The sequence below is a fragment of the Spodoptera frugiperda genome, chromosome 26, assembly GCF_023101765.2.
Source record: "Spodoptera frugiperda isolate SF20-4 chromosome 26, AGI-APGP_CSIRO_Sfru_2.0, whole genome shotgun sequence".
NCBI lineage: Eukaryota > Metazoa > Arthropoda > Insecta > Lepidoptera > Noctuidae > Spodoptera > Spodoptera frugiperda.
The window spans coordinates 9,542,128-9,562,568 of record NC_064237.1 but is presented as its reverse complement, the minus strand read 5'-3'; the positions used below and the strand labels follow the sequence as shown (position 1 = coordinate 9,562,568).

Here is a 20,441-nt window from a genome sequence, read left to right as displayed (position 1 = left end):
TTCTCCTGTGTCGTGGGTGCGTTTACAAACATACAATTTCACATGCACAGTGTTTCCATATAATATTATGTATATCTATATACATAAAACAAAGTCGGGTTAGTTACACCATTTATAACTCAAAAACGGCTGGGCCTGAATCTAGGATTATTATATTAGCCGGTCCGGCGGTATGGTATATTAATCGCCTTACTAAAATACTTATTTTTTTTTTAGGTATTTAGTAACTAGATGTAGCTTTGCTGAATTTGAAAACACATTTGGACGTGGTACCTCAACTGCAAGACGAATAGTCAAAGAAACTTGTCAACTTATATGCAATAAACTTGAAACTGAGTATATACCAGAACTAAATGAAGATCGATTTGTTAATATAGCAGCTGGATTCGAAAAAATAGCTAATTTTCCCAACTGTTTGGGTGCAATAGATGGCAAACATATTCGAATAACCAAACCACCGGGCACTGGATCTCTATATCATAACTACAAGGGCTATTTTTCACTAGTACTTTTGGCTACTTGTGATGCAAACTGTTTATTTACGTTTATCGATGCTGGCGCCTATGGAAAACCTTCTGATTCGACAATATATAAAGAGAGTAAATTATGTAAACAAATTGATGATGGAACTCTTAAAATACCAGAACCCAGATATATTTCGGGACTTCCTAATGCCATAAACTATTGCTTTATTGGTGACGAAGCTTTTGGTTTATCAAAACATATGTTGCGACCTTATTCTGGAAAACAATTGGATTATGCAAAAAGAATGTTTAATTACAGGTTATCACGAGCAAGGCGTTGTATTGAATGCGCCTTTGGATTACTAAGCAGTAAATTTCGAATATTTCAATCTCCAATGCAAGTATCAGCCGATTTTGCAGAAATAATTGTTAAGACATGTTGTATACTGCATAACATGATTCGAAAGCACGAGGGACTACATTTTCATGCAGTGTCAAACACACTTGCAAACACAAACAGTATTATGGGTTCAGAAAGGTCAATTAATACTAGGGATATCCTAAAGGACTATTTTATAAGTCCTGAAGGATCGGTTCCATGGCAAGATTTAATGATATAAAAGGTACTTGTACCTACCTAAATAAAGTTATAAAAAATATTACCTATTTTATTTTTTCCCTTGCAGGCAAATCTTCAAACGTGACATTACTCTTTATGCCCACTTTTTCCCAAGTTTTTATCTTCTCTGTGCGACTAAAATATTCATCGGCACTCAAATCCCAAATAGCACGATGTTTTCTTATTTCTTCGATAAAATCTTCTGTGTTCAATGTACCGTCTCTTGTACTGTCTCGGCTACTGTCGTCGGCTTAGTTTTCAGTCATATTTACTGCGCACGAAAGTCAAGACGTGTGTAGTCGGCGGCGTATTGAGCGGCACTTGACTGGAATGATCGGGCACAGGGAGAGGGGAGGGAGGGTGTGAAATCGCCCGACGCGTTGCTATTGACGGTTGAGGAAACCGGCAACTTTAAAAACCAGTATAATATTTAACAGTTGCTAGTTGCGACAATTAGGAACTATCTTAGTCATCGATTACAGCAACTGAAAACTGTTGACGATTACCGGAACTCGAAACTCGAGTTGCTATGTGTGCGCGGTTCAATTGAAATATATGTAAACAGCTAGTTGCCAGTTGCTCCAATAGTTGCTCCATGTGCAAAGCGCCTTAGTTTTTAAATGGGAAAGGTTTTCCTTACCCAGGCTTTATTTATTATTATTAATTATATAAAACACAATAAATTCCATCCTTGTTCATTAAGGCCTAATTTGTTAGGACTTTATTCCGATCTACTTTTAAACTAGGTACTTATGTAAAAGTACTGACTACAGCAAAACTGGTAAAAGTTTTAACATGGTATGGTGGTAGATAACACAAAATAAATATCGTTAACAAATTTAATTCAAAAATAAATAACTCACCATATTGATTAATATCACGTAATTATTTATATCACGTTTAAATATACACTAAGTCTCTCACTGAATACACACTTATGTCCTTTTTATCGGAATATCACTGTCGGATCCACAACGTACAGCAGTAACAGTCCGTTGAGATATAATACTGGTATCGTGACGATTCGACGCGAAAGAGAGCGCAATAGGCAAACTCGCGTCGATGCTCCTGTAGTGCGGCCGAAGAGACCAACTTAGAATAATGTTAAAATAGTAATTTTACTGATTTATCTGTAAAAAATATTAAATTTACTCGTGCATTTGATTCAGTGTTTTTTTTACTGACCCTGGGAATAAAGAGTATTTATGTATACTCAATTTATTTGACAATAATCACAGAAATAACGATATAACAGCGTTATATTAACAGTGAAGAACCGTAAAACGGGGTGAATAGCAATGATTTTCAACTTTGTCATAAGAATTTGTTGTCTGTTAATTTTTTTTTTAATCTCTGGTTATTTTATATCATGTCCGGTACCTAATAATAAAGAGCTGAAACAATATTTTTTAACTATATGCAAAGGTTTTCCAGATTTTTAATAAAATATGTACCATTTCTATTCACCCGACGACTGTAGTGGAGCGCCTGGGGGTTTTCACCTCGGATTAGAGTTACAGTGAATGAATTAATATGATCGATGTGGGATATTGTTTTTTAAACTATAAATTGCAATGTTTACCCAAAATTTTTTGTGCACTCCATTTTTTTATTGTTTAAACAAATTATTATAAAAAATTTATGTTTGACCATATATTTTCACTTTAAACAGTATTTTTTTTTTATTTATATGTTAAATCTTACCTGAGTAGACATATAGGCACATTTTTCAAAGATACCTCTGTATAAAAATAGCAGTATCTCGAACAGGTAGAAAAACGTGGAGGGGAGAGCGGAGCGACAGCTGCTATGTACAATGGAACTTCTTGGCCAGTTTAATTATAAATGAAACGCACTTTATTGTGTACATTGAAAAAAATACGGTAATTAATTATGACTAATGAAAAGAAAAGAAAAAAATGTACAAAATCTGTTTATTTAAATATATTACATGGTTGTCTACATCAAATATCTAGACACACGGCAGTGTGTCCGCCAAGTTCGAGCAAAAAAACCGACACACCGGCCGTGGGTTATATTACACGAACCATTTCGGGCCAAGTTCGACCCACCTATAACTCAAAATCTATTTTATCTACGCATATGAAATTTCTAGTATCTGTCGAGATCTACTTACTTATCTAAAATACAAAATTTCATTAATGTACCTATTGTAGATCTTGAGATATTGACGTCAGAAAATCGCTATTTTTACTATACACTCACTGACTGACTGACTCACTCACTCACTCATCAAAAACCTAGACCACTTCCAATGGTCGTATTGACTTGAAATTTGGCATGGAGGTAGGTCTTTAGGTCAAGGTAAAGGAAAAAATCTGAAAATGGCCAAGTGTGAGTCGGTTTTAAAAATAATGAAGGTGTAAATTCATACCCCTAAGGAACTAAAACAAAAAAATTATCTATATCTTCCAATGGTCGTACCGACCTAAAATTCGTTACGAAGGTTTGTATTTAGTCAAAGTAAAGTAAAATAAGAAAATAAACCTTACAAAAATAAATGAAATCCCACCCAAAACATAAATGTGAAAGGCTGCCAAGTTCGATAATATTGGAATGCTTCGCCTATAAAAGAAGTGAGATCTAAATAAGTACCAAGTTCCATACACAGACCTCAGTTAAAAATGATATAACTTGGCAAGTTTTAATAGAAAATTATATACTTGACTCATTGCGTTTAGTAGGTTTATAACAAAGTGTGTGAAAACTTGCCAACTTGTTATATCATTTTTAACTGAGGTCTGTGTATGGAACTTGGTAACTAGAGCTCACTACGACTCCAACAAGTTATAACACAAACTACCCCTATAAAACCTCCCTGGCCAGTTCGCCCGGCGTTCCGTACGACTACCGTGCAGACACATTCTGCATTCGGCAGTTAATAAGACTGGCCTCCATTGCTCTATGCTCCAATCGAGGTGTTCTCGGGCAAATTGAATGCGCGCTTGCCGATGGCGGGTCGTCAATTTCGGGCCTGTGGTAGGCCGTTTAGGGGTGAGGTTGGCTTCCTTCAACCATCTCCGTACTGTCCACTCGCTGACAGCCACTCTTCGAACTCTTCTGAGTTCCTGTTGAACATCGACACCGGTTAAGTGACGATTTCGTAGCGAAGTTGAAATAATAAAACGGTCGTCTCTCTCCGAGGTGGACCGGTGGCGGCTTATTCTTGGTCTTCGATTGAAGGCACTAGTATCTTGATACTACCTGTACCCTCTTGATACTGCAGATTGGCTCAAACTCAGATGAGCAGCAACTCTTCGCTGACTTAGTCCTTGTTCCAGTAGAGCAACGACTTGAGCGGCTTCTTCTGGTGTCGTATCCAAAATTTTTGGAAATAAAATGAAGCGTTTTTGCGGAGATGTGTACGATCAACTTTCGATAAGCCACAGATAAAGTTAACCTTAATGTGGAGGTTTTATAGGGGTAGTTTGTGTTATAACTTGTTGGAGTCGTAGTGAGCAAATACTCTAGTCCGCTGAATTAAGTAAAATATTTTAAAAAGTACTGATACAATTTTTATAATAATGGTACCAATATAAAGCTGAAGTTGTAAGCTTTCTAATGGTATATCGGTTTTTAAAAGCAATTCAGTATATTTTTAAGAAAACATCTTCGAATGCGCACATGTAGGTTGAGTCGATTTGGTTGCTCGCGAGTGTAGTTTATACTGCAGTGTATCATGTTTACAGTGCAGCGGAAATAGTTGTTCCAATACTTCACCTATTATACAGATAGATGAAGTAGAAGAAAATATTTGATGTAGACAACCATGTAATATATTTAAATAAACAGATTTTGTACAATTTTATTTTTTTTCTTTTCGTTAGTCATAATTAATTACCGTATTTTTTTCAATGTACACAATAAAGTGCGTTTCATTTATAATTAAACTGGCCAAGAAGTTCCATTGTACATAGCAGCTGTCGCTCCGCTCTCCCCTCCACGTTTTTCTACCTGTTCGAGATACTGCTATTTTTATACAGAGGTATCTTTGAAAAATGTGCCTATATGTCTACTCAGGTAAGATTTAACATATAAATAAAAAAAAATACTGTTTAAAGTGAAAATATATGGTCAAACATAAATTTTTTATAATAATTTGTTTAAACAATAAAAAAATGGAGTGCACAAAAAAATTTTGGGTAAACATTGCAATTTATAGTTTAAAAAACAATATCCCACATCGATCATATTAATTCATTCACTGTAACTCTAATCCGAGGTTTTACGGTTTTGAATGCTCCAGGCACTCCACTAGGGGTCAATAGAAATGCGTAAAGGGGTGAATGGAAAAACTGTTAGGGCTGCCAAAAATGACTTATCCAACATGCAAAAATGTAAGGTTGTGTATTTAAAAATTGTTTTGGTTTTTAAATGTTAAATTAAATTCGAAATTTGTGATTTAAACTATTTATGCATATAAACATAAATAATTAAGTATGTTTGTATTTTAACCGATTTTATTTTTACGGAATGTTATCTCTTTTCAATAAATTAAACAAGATACTTCTTATTCGTATTTTTATTTGAATAAAATAAAACTATTTTCTGAATTAAAAGTCGCTTATACATATACGATGAAAAATAACTATAAATCGTCTGAACTAATTGTTAAATTATCATATCAAAGTTATCACAGGTAATCAACTTCAGCCTACTTTATGGCTTTGTAGAATCAGTACTACTAGGTACGTAAAGATAATCAAAATTCTTTTAAAAAACCCAAATTCTAAATCTTCTGAACTTAACAATTATCATAATTATCAAAGTTATCACAGGTAATCAACTTCCGCCTACGTTATAGCTTTGTAGAATCAGTACTACTACGTAAAAATAATCAAAATTCTTTTAAAAAAAACAATTCTAAATCTTCTGAACTTAACAATTATCATAACAAAGTTATTACCGGTAGGTAACTTCAGCCTACGTTATAGCTTTGCAGAACCAGTGTGTTTAGTGCGAGATTTTTTACGTAGACGCGATAGTAACGTTTAACCGCGTTTGGCGCACTTATTGGCTCGCTCCAAGGTCGTGAGAACTCTCAACCAATGAGAACGCCAAACGCGGTTAAACGTTACTATCGCGTCTACGTAAAAAACTCGCACTAAGCACACTGTACCTAGTACTACGTAATAATAATCAAAATAAAAAAAAAAAACAACAAAATTCTAAATCTTTCCAACTTAACAATTATTATAACAAAGTTTTTACAGGTCATCATCCTCTACTAAAACTTTTAATATTTCGTCACTTTTATTGTAGTAATTATTTGTATGGTTTTTCTTTGGCAATTTAATGAGATCTTTTACCGCTACAGTCTTGCTCTTTTTTATAGTAGGTAATCTGTATTTTTTGTTATACTGACCGTCATTCACCAGGTCATTCGATATTATTTTTACTTTATTCTCCATAATAGTATTATCATCAGCAGTTTTTCCAGTACTGATCGTAACCTCTTCACATACGCTGTCAAAAAAGAGAATGGGCAGACTGTTTATGTCTATATCATTAGGTATTTTGCACTGTAATTCTTGTAAGTTATTATTGTAGTTTTCCGTTTCCGTAACACTGTTGTAATTTTGCTGTCCCATATTAGTATCATAATTTTCGTAAGCCGTGACGTTATCGTAATTTTCCGGTCTTGTATTTCTGTCTTGTTCTGCGTTGTTATGGAATTCTTCTTCCCATTCTTTATTGTTATCATTATTGCCCTTGTTTTCTGTTTCTATTCTTTTCAAACTTGATTTTTTTGTTATGTCCTCGATCTCTTTTCCTTTAGTCTCATTGTTTTCCATATTATTCTCTAAATTTTCTTTTTCTTGTATTTCTTTTGCTTCCAAATAGGATGTTTTAGTTTTTTTTCCAATCCCTTTGCCTTTTCCTTTGTAAGGTTCTATTTTATTAGGGCAATTTTCTTTTTCTTCAATTGGTTTTAGTTTCAAGTTTGTAATTGTATTTTTTTTAGCTTTTCCTTTATTTTTATTGTTTAAACCTGATGGGCCACTAATACTTGTATTGTATTTTGTTTTTTTAAGAATTTCCATACTGTTTTCAACATCAGTTTCTGCATAATTTTCAATTTCTTCTGAAGCGACACTTTTACCTGGGAGTACATTGAGTTTTCTCTTTCTTCTTGGCTCCACAATGTTCATGGAACCATATCTCATTTCTTTGAGAAGTGTTACGACAGAATCTTCTACAGCACTTTCATGGTCTTCACCTAAGTCTCCGCCGGGAAGTCTGGCTAATATTTCATGTGCATTTAAAGGGCTAATTCCTGTTTTCTTAAATCCAGCAATTATATTCTTTGAAGCATTTATTTGAAGTTCATCAATTAACAATTTTAATAGTTTTGGAAAGCAACCTTTTGGAATTGTGGGTAATTGTCGACCATCTGTCTTTTTCCATTTTAATAATAATTGCCTCCAGGCACGCTTCATTGGACGAAAAAATGCCACGTCCAGTGGTTGGGTCAGGTGAGTTGAGTTGGCTGGTAAAAACACAAAATCGATGTTGTGCGCTTTACACGTTTGGATCAAGTCTGCTGATAAATGTGAAGACAAATTGTCTCCAATTAAGCACTTTCTGCCTGGGAAATCCTTAAAATAAGGAATCACCATATTTTGCACCCAGTCCTCAAAAGTGGTTCCATCAAACCATCCAGATGTCGACCTGTTATATCGAGTACCCTCTGGGCCATGTTGGACCCAAGAATCATATAAGTGGGTTGCTTTGTATACCACATATGGTGGTAACATTTTACCATCTGCGGTACCAGCCATCATAATAGATACGGAAGCCTTGGTATGGTTCAGAACCCTTTCAGGGTACTTGCATCCCCGCTTGATTAGAATTTTTTTCCGCCCCGGGTCGTCCGTCAAATTTGTTTCATCGTAGTTTAAGATGTTAGAAGCAAGTACTCCATTTAAAGACTTCTCAAGTTCGATGAAATATTCTTTAATAGTATCTGGAGATACCTTAGCTCTCACACGCTTGATATTTTCGCAAACTCTTTGGGAAATCTCATTTTTGTGTCGTAATAGGAAGCTCTGCACAAAATCCGGTCCTGGAAAATTATCCTTAAATCTTTTATGGATTATACCTATCTTATCAAGATACATTTTTACTATGTACCTGAGATCCAAAGTATCTAAGGGATAACCCCATTCTGCACATTTGTTTATGTTTTCTATTAAGTAACTTTCAGTTTCATCGGATAAAGCTCTTTGGCCTCCATGTTGCTTCATATCCCGGGTACAGTGACGATACAACACCGATTTGTGTATACCATATTTTTTTGCAACATCTTCTAATTTAACATTTCGAGAAGATGCATACTCTTCCACAGCTTTTTTAATGATTTCTATGTTATATTTTTTATACCTTTTTCTTGTAGGATCGGGTCTATATACACGCGGCATGTTGAATATACCTACGGCGGTATGTACCTGTAAATGAAAATTATCTCTTTAAAAATACTATTTATTTATCAATCACTAAATCAGCTCTCATCTAAATACGGACTTACTATTCATTAATACAGAAACTATGAAAGTAGGTAGTTATTTAGTTCTGTTAACAGTTTTTGACAACCCTATTTATTTATCTCTATTGACCCCTCATTAGTTTCTATTCACACATTAGACGTTTCTATTATTCCCTACTAGGTTTCCATTAAACCCATACTACAGTTCTATTCACCCTTCAATAGATTCTATTGACCCCTTTTATACTATAAATTTACACATACTGTGATTTTAACAAAATTTTAAAGTTTAATAACGGATTTTTACTTACCTTCACTGTATTTTTATAATTTATCGCACACCTAATGACATAAACACATTAAATAGCACAGTCCACAAGTTTTTCACACCTAAAATCAAGAGTTTCGGCAGTTGAAAAAAACACGTTCACAGAAGGTAGACTTTGAATACGTTTTGAAGGATAAATGTTAATTTTGACATTTAAAAATTGTTGCCAACGCAAAGAAAAAATGTTGATATGTTAAAATTTTAAATCCTACCAAAATTCTTCAACGAAAACTAATGAAATATTAGCCTTAAAAACTTTCCTGATATTTTTTCTATTCACCCCGCAATTTCTATACACCCCGTTTTACGGAATCAAACAGAATAAGAATTGCTTCGATATATTTTAAAATATATCATTATAATTGTGAATGTAACGCTGCATTTATTCTTGAGCACGTCTTAAATGATATTATTTTTAGTGCTTCTACTGTAAGTAATTGTTAAAATAGTGTATATCTATTTATAACGTTATTTTAGATATAATTAACATTTCCACGAGCAGTAACTTGCAAGATTCTATTAATATAATTCTGTACATTTTGTTTATAATGTATAAGAATATCTAAATATTAAAAAAGTTTTTTATCAGTTAACAATAGAAACCAGAACAGAAATGCGCTTAGACTGTATTGTCTTGAACTTATGGTCTTGAAATTATGGTCACTCTACTAGAACATTGTATGGGGTAACATAATTCTTGAGATTACTCGCGTCCCAAACAGTGTTGAGGGTAAAAGGATATGTCATTTTAATGGGGTTAATATGAGGATTATATGGACGTCTACAGCAAAATCCTAGCTACTATAGTTATTGAGATATCATGGTTTAAAGTAACGTCAGGACTGCGCGGCCACGAGTTTTGTGTTTTAAATTGATTTCGTCTGTTTAATTACACTTTAGTCGTATTTTAAAGCTTTTGTCAGTTTCGACAAATTAAGACCTTTCTCCTTATAACTCCTATACTATATGAAGTCTTCAATTTTAATAAAAAAAAATACTAAAAACAAAATAGCAAATCAAGGACTGCGCGGCCATGACTTTCAAGGCGAATATTTAATTATAATATTGATATAGAGCTTTGATTCATTTTTCGACAAATCTTGACAAATACAGACTTGAGTTGACAAAAGGAATTATTTCTCTATCCCAAGTAGTTGCTGAGATCTCCGTGGCCGCGCAGTCCTTGACGTCAGATACGTGACGAAGTGATAGCGCAACTGCAAGTTTTGATATTTCCGAAGAGGACCGATGTTATTACTCATTGAGTAGTGATGATGGGGATGATCCGAGTGAATATATTATATTATGAAGTTTCTCTTTACTTCTTTCCTTTACTTCACACTGTGTAACATTTTGAATAAAACGCAATTAATGAATGTCATTTTTTTATTTCTTGTGCAAAATCAACCTCTTATTCTAAACTAAAATTAAGATCAGAAATTGTTTACGTTATTAAATAACAATTACAATCATTAAATGCGAATCAGTTACTTTTTTACTGGAATAGTGACATGAAACATAACGTATTTATTCGTATAATTAGTTCTTGTAATAAAACATTTGCCTTATAATTAAAGTAGGCACTTTTACCTTCTATTAAACGAACGTTTAATGTATGATGGTCAAGTACTAAAATAATATATAATATACTCATTGTTGTAATTCAAAAAAAAAGGCTAAGAAAAATAGCATTTGCATCATGATTAGGTACTTCAATCAACATAAGTAATTATTCATATATAATAATAAATTCTCGAGTTCTCGTTCAGCGTCCTTTTAAGTTGGAATATTGTTTCGTTTTACTTGGCACTTTATTTGTCGCCAATCCGGGTCTGGTAAGTAATCATCGCATTTAACAAGTTTTGAAATGTTTCTTTTAGGCCATTTTACAATGTTATTAGATTCCCATATAGTAGAAACAATCCATTGGCTCTATTTTCCTTTCTCTAATGTTCTTACAATTTTGAATGGCATTCTGAAATGGAAATATTATTGTTTAGTTAACAGAATTAAATTAAAAAAATACAATAACGTCTAAATTGTCTTGCTTTCTTATTTATTTTAACAACCTATAACTATATTTATGATATGAAATAATGCTAATATCTACCTAGTGACACTTTTAAAACAGCGCAATCGAAGTTACTTAGTGAACAAATATTCAAAGGCTTTACTTTACATTCTAGCAGATTTTTACAGTATTTATGTATGTAGACAGACAGGGCCGTGTAGGTATTCAAATTACAAATCATTTCAATTCGGCAAATCAAACAATAAAAAACAATATAGCACTCGGTAAGCTACGAGATACGTGTACTAGTCATCCGTAGGCTAGGTAGGGTTTTAGGAAAATAACTACGGATCCCCAAATTCATGCGCCCACCATTTTTAGATACCTAATGAAGTTAAGCAAAAACAGTAAAACGTACGAAACGAAAACTTAATACAATGAAAGTATTTATTTTTCTAGCGTTGTAATAACAGGGTCCCGACACTTAAGTGAATAGGCAAAGTTTTGTTACATATTTAGTAAAAAAATGTTCTGCTCCATGTGAAGCAAAACATTTTATTAGATAAATACACAACAAAGAATGGGCGCTTCAATTATTTGCTAATAATATATACACATATTCACAGTTAACTTACCTTCGCAATGAAAATTCCGCTTCAGCTTCCACTTACGATTTAAAATAACACTCAACTCCGCCATTTATTTTCGTAAACACAAAATGTATTATGGTTGTTTGATAATCTTCATTCATTTAACAACGTTATAAAAAAAAAAACATACCGCATTAGCCGGCTATGAAGTAAATGAAATTAATCCTTAGACGCAAAAATTTCTTATTGTAGATCTATACTGCAACTCAAGGTGTTACAATTTACCTTATTGCCACCCTCTAACCGCTCAAACAATAAGTAAGGTACATCATAGATCTACTGTGCCCCTTGCGGAGTTTATATTCGTACATTTGCTCCCTTTATAGCGCTCAAAGTGTCAGCAAGCAGCATGTAGCTCTACCATACCGCTTGAGGAGTCACTAGTCACTTAAATACTACTCTTACAGCGCTTTAAGTCTCAGTTAGCGCTACTGAACCTCCACACTTGCTCTACTATATCTCTTTAATTCATTTTGTAACTCCACTACATTGCCACTGTGGAACCTAAGGCCATAAGAACTTGTGCCCAATCCAGGGGTATAATAGACTTATAGCTCGCTATAACTCCCATGTGATAGCACTTATTTATGACCTTAGGATCTGTTTAGCTCCTTTATATATCTGTTATAACTCTTATATTAGCGCTTAATGTAGTTGGGATAAGGTATAAAGTTCACGTTCAATGTCACGAACGTTAGGTTGACTTGTAGATAAGTCTATAATGTCTTTGCAATACGGAACAGAATCGTCTAAATCGATTGAGGTAGGATATGCAATTAACTTGCACTTGGCCTTCAACAATGATTCGTTGTATTCTTGAATGTTAGTATCAAAACCAAAGTTTGGCTGTTTAGATTGTTTTAAGTATTTTTCATAAGTATCTGACGAACCTGGCGAAGGATTATCGAATGGCGAGCTTGGTATCGGTCTTTAGAATGTACAAGCGAACATTGCTTCAATCTCGCTCGCAGTCTATTTCGAGACAGGCGAACGGAAAAAAAATACATTTTGAAATCGCCGGGAGAATGTGGAGTAAATGAAATAAAACTCGAGATTTATCCATTCGCCAAAATCAGCGGCTTAGACGAGAAAAACTGGTGGAAGCACGCGGAAACGAAAATGTTATTCTTGACGATTTCCAATGTAAATCCATTGCAGATGGAGTTGAACAAAATTCAGAACACGATGTTGTAGGAAGTATCGAAAATAAAAGGAATTCAAAAAGAAACAAAGGAGATAAACTATTGGAATTCTTTTGGAGGTTTCCAACAGCGCCAATAAATAATATGTATATATATATATATATTCAATAACAGTGTGAGGGGCAAACTATACACAAGAAGAAAAATCATTCCTACTAGATCTTGCCACGCAGTCAGTATTAAATTACCACGTATGCTTTTCTTGTTCTTATTATTGCTGTCTACTTTACTGAGAAGTAGAGGGAAGCATGGAATGCTATTTCGATAAAAATGAAAAACATTGTATGAAGCAAAAATCTCGCAAAGATGTTGGAGAAAGTAATGTAACTACTCTATTTCTAGATAAGTTAAAACGAGCACACCATCCAAATTGGACAGATAAAATAATTAATTATTATAGTAGGAAAAGTGTTTTTTTTTTTTTGATGAAATAGCATACAACATATGCTGAACAGAACCGAACGGTGACAGAGGATGTTGTTACGCGTGCTGTAAGAAATGTTTAAGAAGATAAGGTAATAATTTACTGTTTACTGTGTTATTGATGGGTGACCTCTATAATATCAGGCTATTTTTCTTCACAAGTATAACGGAATGATACAACTTGTTTTCTATTATGTATTGTCTTCAGGTTGAAATGAAAAAGACTGGTGGTGGTTTTTGGAAGCCAAAATGAGCGACAATGACGCAAAAGTCTTGGCTTTATGGCAACACAGACAGGTTCAGAGTGCGTGCTGTTGTCTGTCACAAGCGCAAAATAGAGTCATTTGACACTGAAACGTTTATTACGGCAATTCAGGAGCGTCCTGCAATATGGGAATTTATCACGTCTTCCTGAATATTCGAATAAGACAAATCTTCTTTGCTTCAAGCCAAGCAGCACTTTAAAGCGTTTGACGAATATGGCTTGTGAAATATTAAATCAGGCCTTTGTCCCAAGGAATCTAGGTATAAATCATTTATCCAGATCAGAAATATCTCAAAGAAATCTTTTAATTCCAAATGGTTTTTATGGGGGAGAACATAGGAAGTTTATTATAATTGCAGATGGCACATATGTATGGGCGATTCTCTGTAACCTCGTAATTGGCTGTCCCGACTGATTATTTCAAAAAATAATTAAATAATTTAAATGAAAATGATTTCTAATGAAACTTTAACCCTGAAACTTTATGGGCCCATTGTTTTTAGAACCATAACTATTTTAATTTTTTTTCTAGACGTGATAGAAGCTTCAAAAATACAGTCCCCTGGCTGTCCCCATCACTGTATTCCCACATAGGAATGAGATTTACGAAGAAGTTATTGATACTACATACATTTGGCAGTCAATATCATAAATAAAAATAATTTAATTATATTATTTTCGTAAAACAATGACTCATTACAAATTTTATTATACTTATTAAACGCCTGTAAAGTTTGTCCCCGGAATTTCTATACAGTCCCCTGCCAAAAATTTAAATCCATAATAAAAATATAAAATAAAAAATAAAAATAAAATAATAATATAAAAAAAAACTGTTATATCTACAAACGTTTTTTTACTGAAACGAAACGCAAACTGTTGTGAGGTTGGCAAGCTTGCCGAATGCGGCGACGAGACGCCATTTTGTTTAGTGTCAGAGCGTCATTTGTGAGGTGAACACGCGTTTGGTCTGCTACCACACACAGTCCTCTGGTATGTAATAATGTTTATGTTAAGTACTTTAATTATCTCTATATATAGTTTATTGTTTTATTATTTATGTCTAAATTGATCGGTAAGTTCTTAAAAAACTATTTATATCAGTTTTGTAAATATTGTGAAATCTAACCGAAATATACAGTCCCCTGGCAACAGTCCCCTGCCTGAAAAGGCAGCAGGGGACTGTTTTACACAACAGGGGACTGTATCTTTTGCAAATTGGTTGTTGTTTTTATGTACTGTTTGTATAAATTTATCTGCCAGTCTGTTTTATTAATCTAAGAATCATCAAAGTATCATTGCTTCGCATTATTTTTCTTTATAAACTTATATTATTTTATACAGGGTGCTCGAACACACGATATGGCTCCTAAAAAGAAAAAGTTATCCCGAGAGGAAGTACTACAGAAAAAGAGAGAAGCAGAGCGACTACGATACCAAAGAAGAAAAAATGACCCTCAAAAGAGAGAAGAAATGAGAGAAAAGGAGAAGTTAAAGTACCAAAAGAAGAAAGAAAAAGGTTTGCGAAAGTTAGTAAAGGACATGACACCTCGTGAGCACAGATCTGCCTTAAAGACGTGGAAAGAACATTGTACCGTATACCGAGCCAAAAGACAAAGACTGAAAAGCGTCACTAATACTTTTGTACGAGAAAATACGCCGTTATCAGATACTTCGCCTACAAGACCCGCCAATCCAGTTCGAGTTCAAATATCTCCAGCTCCAAGCCCAGCAGTTTCCAGTGCTAGTCTACAGCAAAGAAAAAAAGAAGCCACAAAGCGACGAAAGAAGTTTAACAGGGAAAGAAACGAAAAAATTGCACGTTTAGAGAAAAAACTTGAGAAATACAAAAAAAGATTAGCGAGATTTAAAAGTAAAAACAAAAAGAACGTTGAAGATACGCCTAAGACAAAGATGTTGAAAATGTTAGAGGAGCCTGACCAAAGAAAAGAAGTAGTCAAGAAAGCATTGTTTGGTGACGTCATACTAATGACGTCACTGCTTACTAAAGCAGTTGAAAGAAAATTATTCCACATTAAAACGTACCAAAGAGAAACAAATCTTTAAAAAAGTTGTCACTGGCAGTATTGTTCAAAAGTACAGGTACTCGATACCTAAAGAAATGAAGTCGTTGTCTAGACCCGGAAAAAAATCGAATCTCAATGGCTTAGATGTACCTGTAGCTAAACGATGTAAAATACCTGATAGTTATAAAAGAGAAGTTCAGAATTTCTTCGAAGAAGATAGTAATAGCCGTATGGGAGCCGGCAAAAAAGAATTTATAACTAGAAAAGGTGTGAAGAAACAGAAGAGATATCTTCTTGACACAATTTTTAATCTTTACAAAAAGTTTTTGACTGGGAAGTTAAAAATTAGCTACCAAACATTTTGTCGACTCCGTCCATTTTGGGTTGTGAAACCAAGTGCTCAAAACCGAGATACGTGTCTTTGCATAGTTCACAGTAACATAGACATGAAGCTCAGTGCACTTCATACTGCTAACATATTGACTTACAACAATCACCAGAAGTTGCTGGAAGATATATGTTGCGACCGGTATAATGTCAATTGTTTGGCGAGATTATGTCATATTTGCCTTGATAAAAATCCAAAATATAAAGAATTTGATAACAAAAATGCCATAAAATATAAAATGTGGATTTCCGAAAGGCAACAAATCCAAGATTTTAAGACTAAAAAACCCCGACTGGTGACTAAATGTTTGAAAAAAACATTTGAAATACATCCAACACAGCTCATAATACATTTGCAGAAAGATTTACACAAATTTTTAGATCACCAGCGTAATATTGTTCACCAATATAAAGCCATGAATGATATGAAGTCTAACCTACAAGATGATGAAGTCCTGATCCACATAGATTTTAGCGAAAATTATTGCACCAAGTACGCAGAAGAAATTCAGGCCTTTCACTTCGGTGGATCTCGAGCACAACTGAGCCTGCATACCGTAGTAGTTTACCTACGAAATTCCATCCTTTCTTTTTGCACAGTCTCCGAGAACATAAACCATTCACCTGCTGCCATTTGGACACATCTACGACCAATTTTCAAGACTCTTCCACCTGGAATCAAACGAGTGCATTTCTTGAGCGATGGCCCTGTAACGCAATACCGTAATAAAACTATGTTTTATATAATGGCTACTAAACTCTCTGAAGAAATTCCAGATATTGAAAATTTTACATGGAACTACACTGAAAGTGGCCATGGAAAAGGTGCTCCGGATGGCATCGGAGCAACGTGCAAAAGAACAGCTGATTTTGTGGTTAATTCTGGAGGCGACATCAATAATATAGATCAGTTTGTTAAAGTAATCCGAGAGCGATGTCTTGGCATCATATGTATCGCAATCGACGGTAAAGACATCCAAGCAATGGTCGATAAAGTTGAAGAGGAAGCAGCCGATCAGAAGGGTTTTAAAGGCACACTAAATGTGCATCAGGTCGCAGGTGTTTATTCCAGCTCCATCCTCGGTCTTCCAACTAAATGTAAAACACTAACAATGAAAAATCTCAGCTGCTTTTGCAACAGCGGATCTTGTGAGCATTATAAAATTGGAACTGTCAACTTTGCTCTTAAACCTAGATGGACAGTAGAAGAAGTGTTTACAGAGTCCGAACCGGAAGATCATGAATCTGCTAAGCCTGAATTGACACCTACGCCAAACAAGTCCCCTCAAAGATTGGATGATGTTGTAGCAGGACCAAGTGGCATTAGGAATTCATGTTACAACACTGGAGATTACGTTCTGGTGAAATATGCAGCTAAAAATGTAGAATATCGTTATGCTGCCGTAATTAATAACATTGATAACGATGAAAATGACTTACGTGTTACTTTCCTCAAGATTTGTGACCAAAAAGTGCAGATCTTTAGAATAGATGATAATGACATTGCAGACGTGTCATTTGATCAAGTTGTTCAAAAGTTGGATAAGCCTAACTTGATTTTAAAAGGAAAGAGAATATTTTATCAGTTTTCTAGCGAAGTAGATGTTTTCGAGCGCTAACTTTTTTAAAATGTTAAGTAAATTCTGATATTTGTGATTAAACTTTATTATGTGCCTTATTTAATTTAGAAAAATCTTTGGGCTTTCGTTTAAGATCTCAGCTTTTTTAGAGAAAAGACTTTTCGAATAATTATATTAATAATAGTATTTCAATGAATACTGCAGAAAGCATTTATTGATTAATATTATAATACTAAGATTATATTGATCTCAGTGAGTACAAAATGTTTCTAGCACTTAAGGTTAATTCTTGATATAAATGTTTAAAGAAAGTTATGTTTTCTGTTATTTTTTTATAATGAAACTTTGTTGATTACTAATGCGAAAATATGTCATAAAAATAATAAGTGATTGATTAATGTAAAATGACTTTTTTTTAAGTACAACAGTCCTCTGTCTTACTTAACAGCCCCCTGTCACGTTTAAAACAGTCCCCTGATACCTCAAACAGTCCCCTGTCATGATTTTTTGGAAAATCGCTAATAACTCGGAAAATATGTAAAAATTCAGTAGGCCCCCTTATCTAACTAAAATAATAGTTAATTCTCTTCGAAATAGAACACGCTATTTTGGCTAATCTTAGGAATAATTGCCCGGACATCATATGTATGGAACCTGTTTGAGCTTACAGAGAAATGCCCGTATATATATAGAAAAAAGTTCTAATTATTTATATCAAAAGAAAACATACTCATTGCATAAGTATCGTAACCTAGTAAAGCCTTTTCTTTTGTCTGTATTGGCCCTTATCCTACAACTACATCAGATGCAGATATAATTAATAATGAATTTAGCAATGAATCCAATCCACTTAGATAAGATTTTCAAACTGGAGACGTATTTATTCTCGATAGACTTTAGGGATTCATCGTCCCTTTTAGACCATTGCGGCTATGATGTTCATGTACCTTTTTCTCTAGAACCTGGTGAAACTCAGTTGACAACTAGGAATGCCAATAAATCTAGAGCAGACAAAATGTGTAGATGGGTGGTAGAGGCTGTAAATGGCATTTTTAAAACAGGTTTTAAAATATTTCGCCAAAATTATTATTTTAACAGGGCTTCCTCACATGTGATGATAGACTTTTCTGTAGCTGCTGCATTGATTTATATCTATGATAAACGAAATAATTTAATATCAGGTTTTGTTAACAATAGTGGGTTCCAAAAAAGTCAAAACAACACAAAAAAATTGGTTTTGAATTATAAGTGGAAGAAGGATTTATTTTTTCATCGGGCTGAACTTGAAATTACGTCGCTGATGCCGAGTGAAGACGAACAATAACCTCTTTCGTTCTTTTATCGTTTCTTTTCACCGAATATAATAAAAGATATAGTAGATCAATCGAACCTGTACTCAGTTCAGGTAAAAGGAAGATCCATACAACTTACTCATGGAGCTCCTAACTTTTATTGCCATACAAATTTTGATGGGTGTGGTACACATGCCTAGCTACACTGATTATTGGAGCCGCAGACTTAGATTCACAAATATCGTCGATCTCAAGCCACTAAAGCGATATCAAACAATTAGACGATACATACATTTTATTGAATTTATTTTTTAGGAAAAAATTAGGCAAAACTACCTGAAGATAAACGAGGAACAAAATTTCAGTATTGATGAGATGATGACTCACTATAAAGGGACCACGGAGGGCAATAGAAGACAATAAACACATATGAGAGGCGTCATGGATTCTCACCTTGGCAAGTATTAAAAGCAGAACATTCGTATCAAAAGCAGAAAATGGTACATGAGAATATTCTACCATTTGTTGGACATTACCATCATCAATGCCTGAATCCTTTACAGAAAAGTAATGGGTAAAAGGGAAAAGTCAGCAAAGATATGAATCTTGATCAGATTTTCGTTCTGAATTAGCAAACACACTTTGCAAATATTCCACACCTGTACCAAGGGGTCGACCACGTTCTACATCAACTCAGAAGCTGGCCCGCCTCCCAAGATGCGGAAAGGAAAGCCCTGTCAAGTTTTGTCCCCAAATGACGTTATACTCGATGGCGTGAGCCATGAACAAGAAAGAACACGTAATAGGATGAGATGTATGTTACCCACCTGCAATTTCAAGACTGTAATAATGTGTGCGAAATGTAAAGTTCGTTTATGCGCTAAAATGTGACAGTTTTAATAGAGAAAATGCAAAAAACAAGTACGTTGCGGGTGGTTCGGCAGCAAGAAGCAGTAAACAGTACAGTTCATTTATATTACAATTCTAACACGGGAAACCCCAAAAGTTTGTGTAAACCAGGCAAAAAAGCTGAGGATATACGGCCAACAATAATTCCTAGCGGCATACAAGTGAATCCATTAAAATTGCGAGATGTCAGAAACTTGCTTCAAAAACACTACGGTGACTCTTGGAAAAATCTGGCACATTTAAGCTATTTTCACGCGGTATTGAATAATTTAGACGAAGATGAGCTGCGGCTATTAGAAGAAAGGGGAGTTGAAGAGAACGAAACTGTAAAATATCTATGTTATGTTCAAGAAGAAGGAGATAATTTAAGAGTGTAAAATTTAATTCATAATAAAAATGTTTTTATAAAAATGTTCTCTTATTTACCCAACTAGCTGGGTCAGACGTCGTCCTGCTCAGTAATCAATCCAACACCTAACCTACACCTACACTACACCTACCCTATACCTGCCCTACACCTACCCTATGTATTATTCTGGGTACAGCTACCTACATACCAAATTTCATCGTAATCTGTTCAGTAGTTTTTGCGAGAAAGAGTAACAAACATCCATCCATCTACACACACTCATAAACTTTTGCCTTTATAATATTAGTAGGATTATTAAAATTCGGTATCAATTTTTAAGCAATCTACGTGATAATGACGAATGCATTTCATTTCATTTTGGATACAAAATCCTTAGATAAAGTTTAAATGCACATCACTATTCCTGT

The 20,441-nt window shown here is 34.2% G+C and overlaps 1 protein-coding gene across 1 annotated transcript; it reads right to left on the bottom strand.

Moving 5' to 3' along the window:
• Positions 1–55: 55 nt before the first annotated feature.
• Positions 56–8,525, bottom strand: LOC126912470 (uncharacterized). Its single transcript, XM_050704654.1, has 2 exons — positions 5,360–8,525; positions 56–2,557 (listed from the first exon to the last, which is right to left on the bottom strand). The coding sequence occupies exon 1, from the start codon at positions 8,523–8,525 to the stop codon at positions 6,312–6,314; it is 2,214 nt and encodes a 737-aa protein (XP_050560611.1). The 3' UTR covers positions 56–2,557; positions 5,360–6,311.
• Between the last annotated feature and the right edge of the window lie 11,916 nt (positions 8,526–20,441).

Excerpts from the sequence above, each read along its gene's own strand:
- LOC126912470 (XM_050704654.1), bottom strand. The coding sequence starts at position 8,525 with ATGCCGCGTGTATATAGACCCGATCCTACAAGAAAAAGGTATAAAAAA.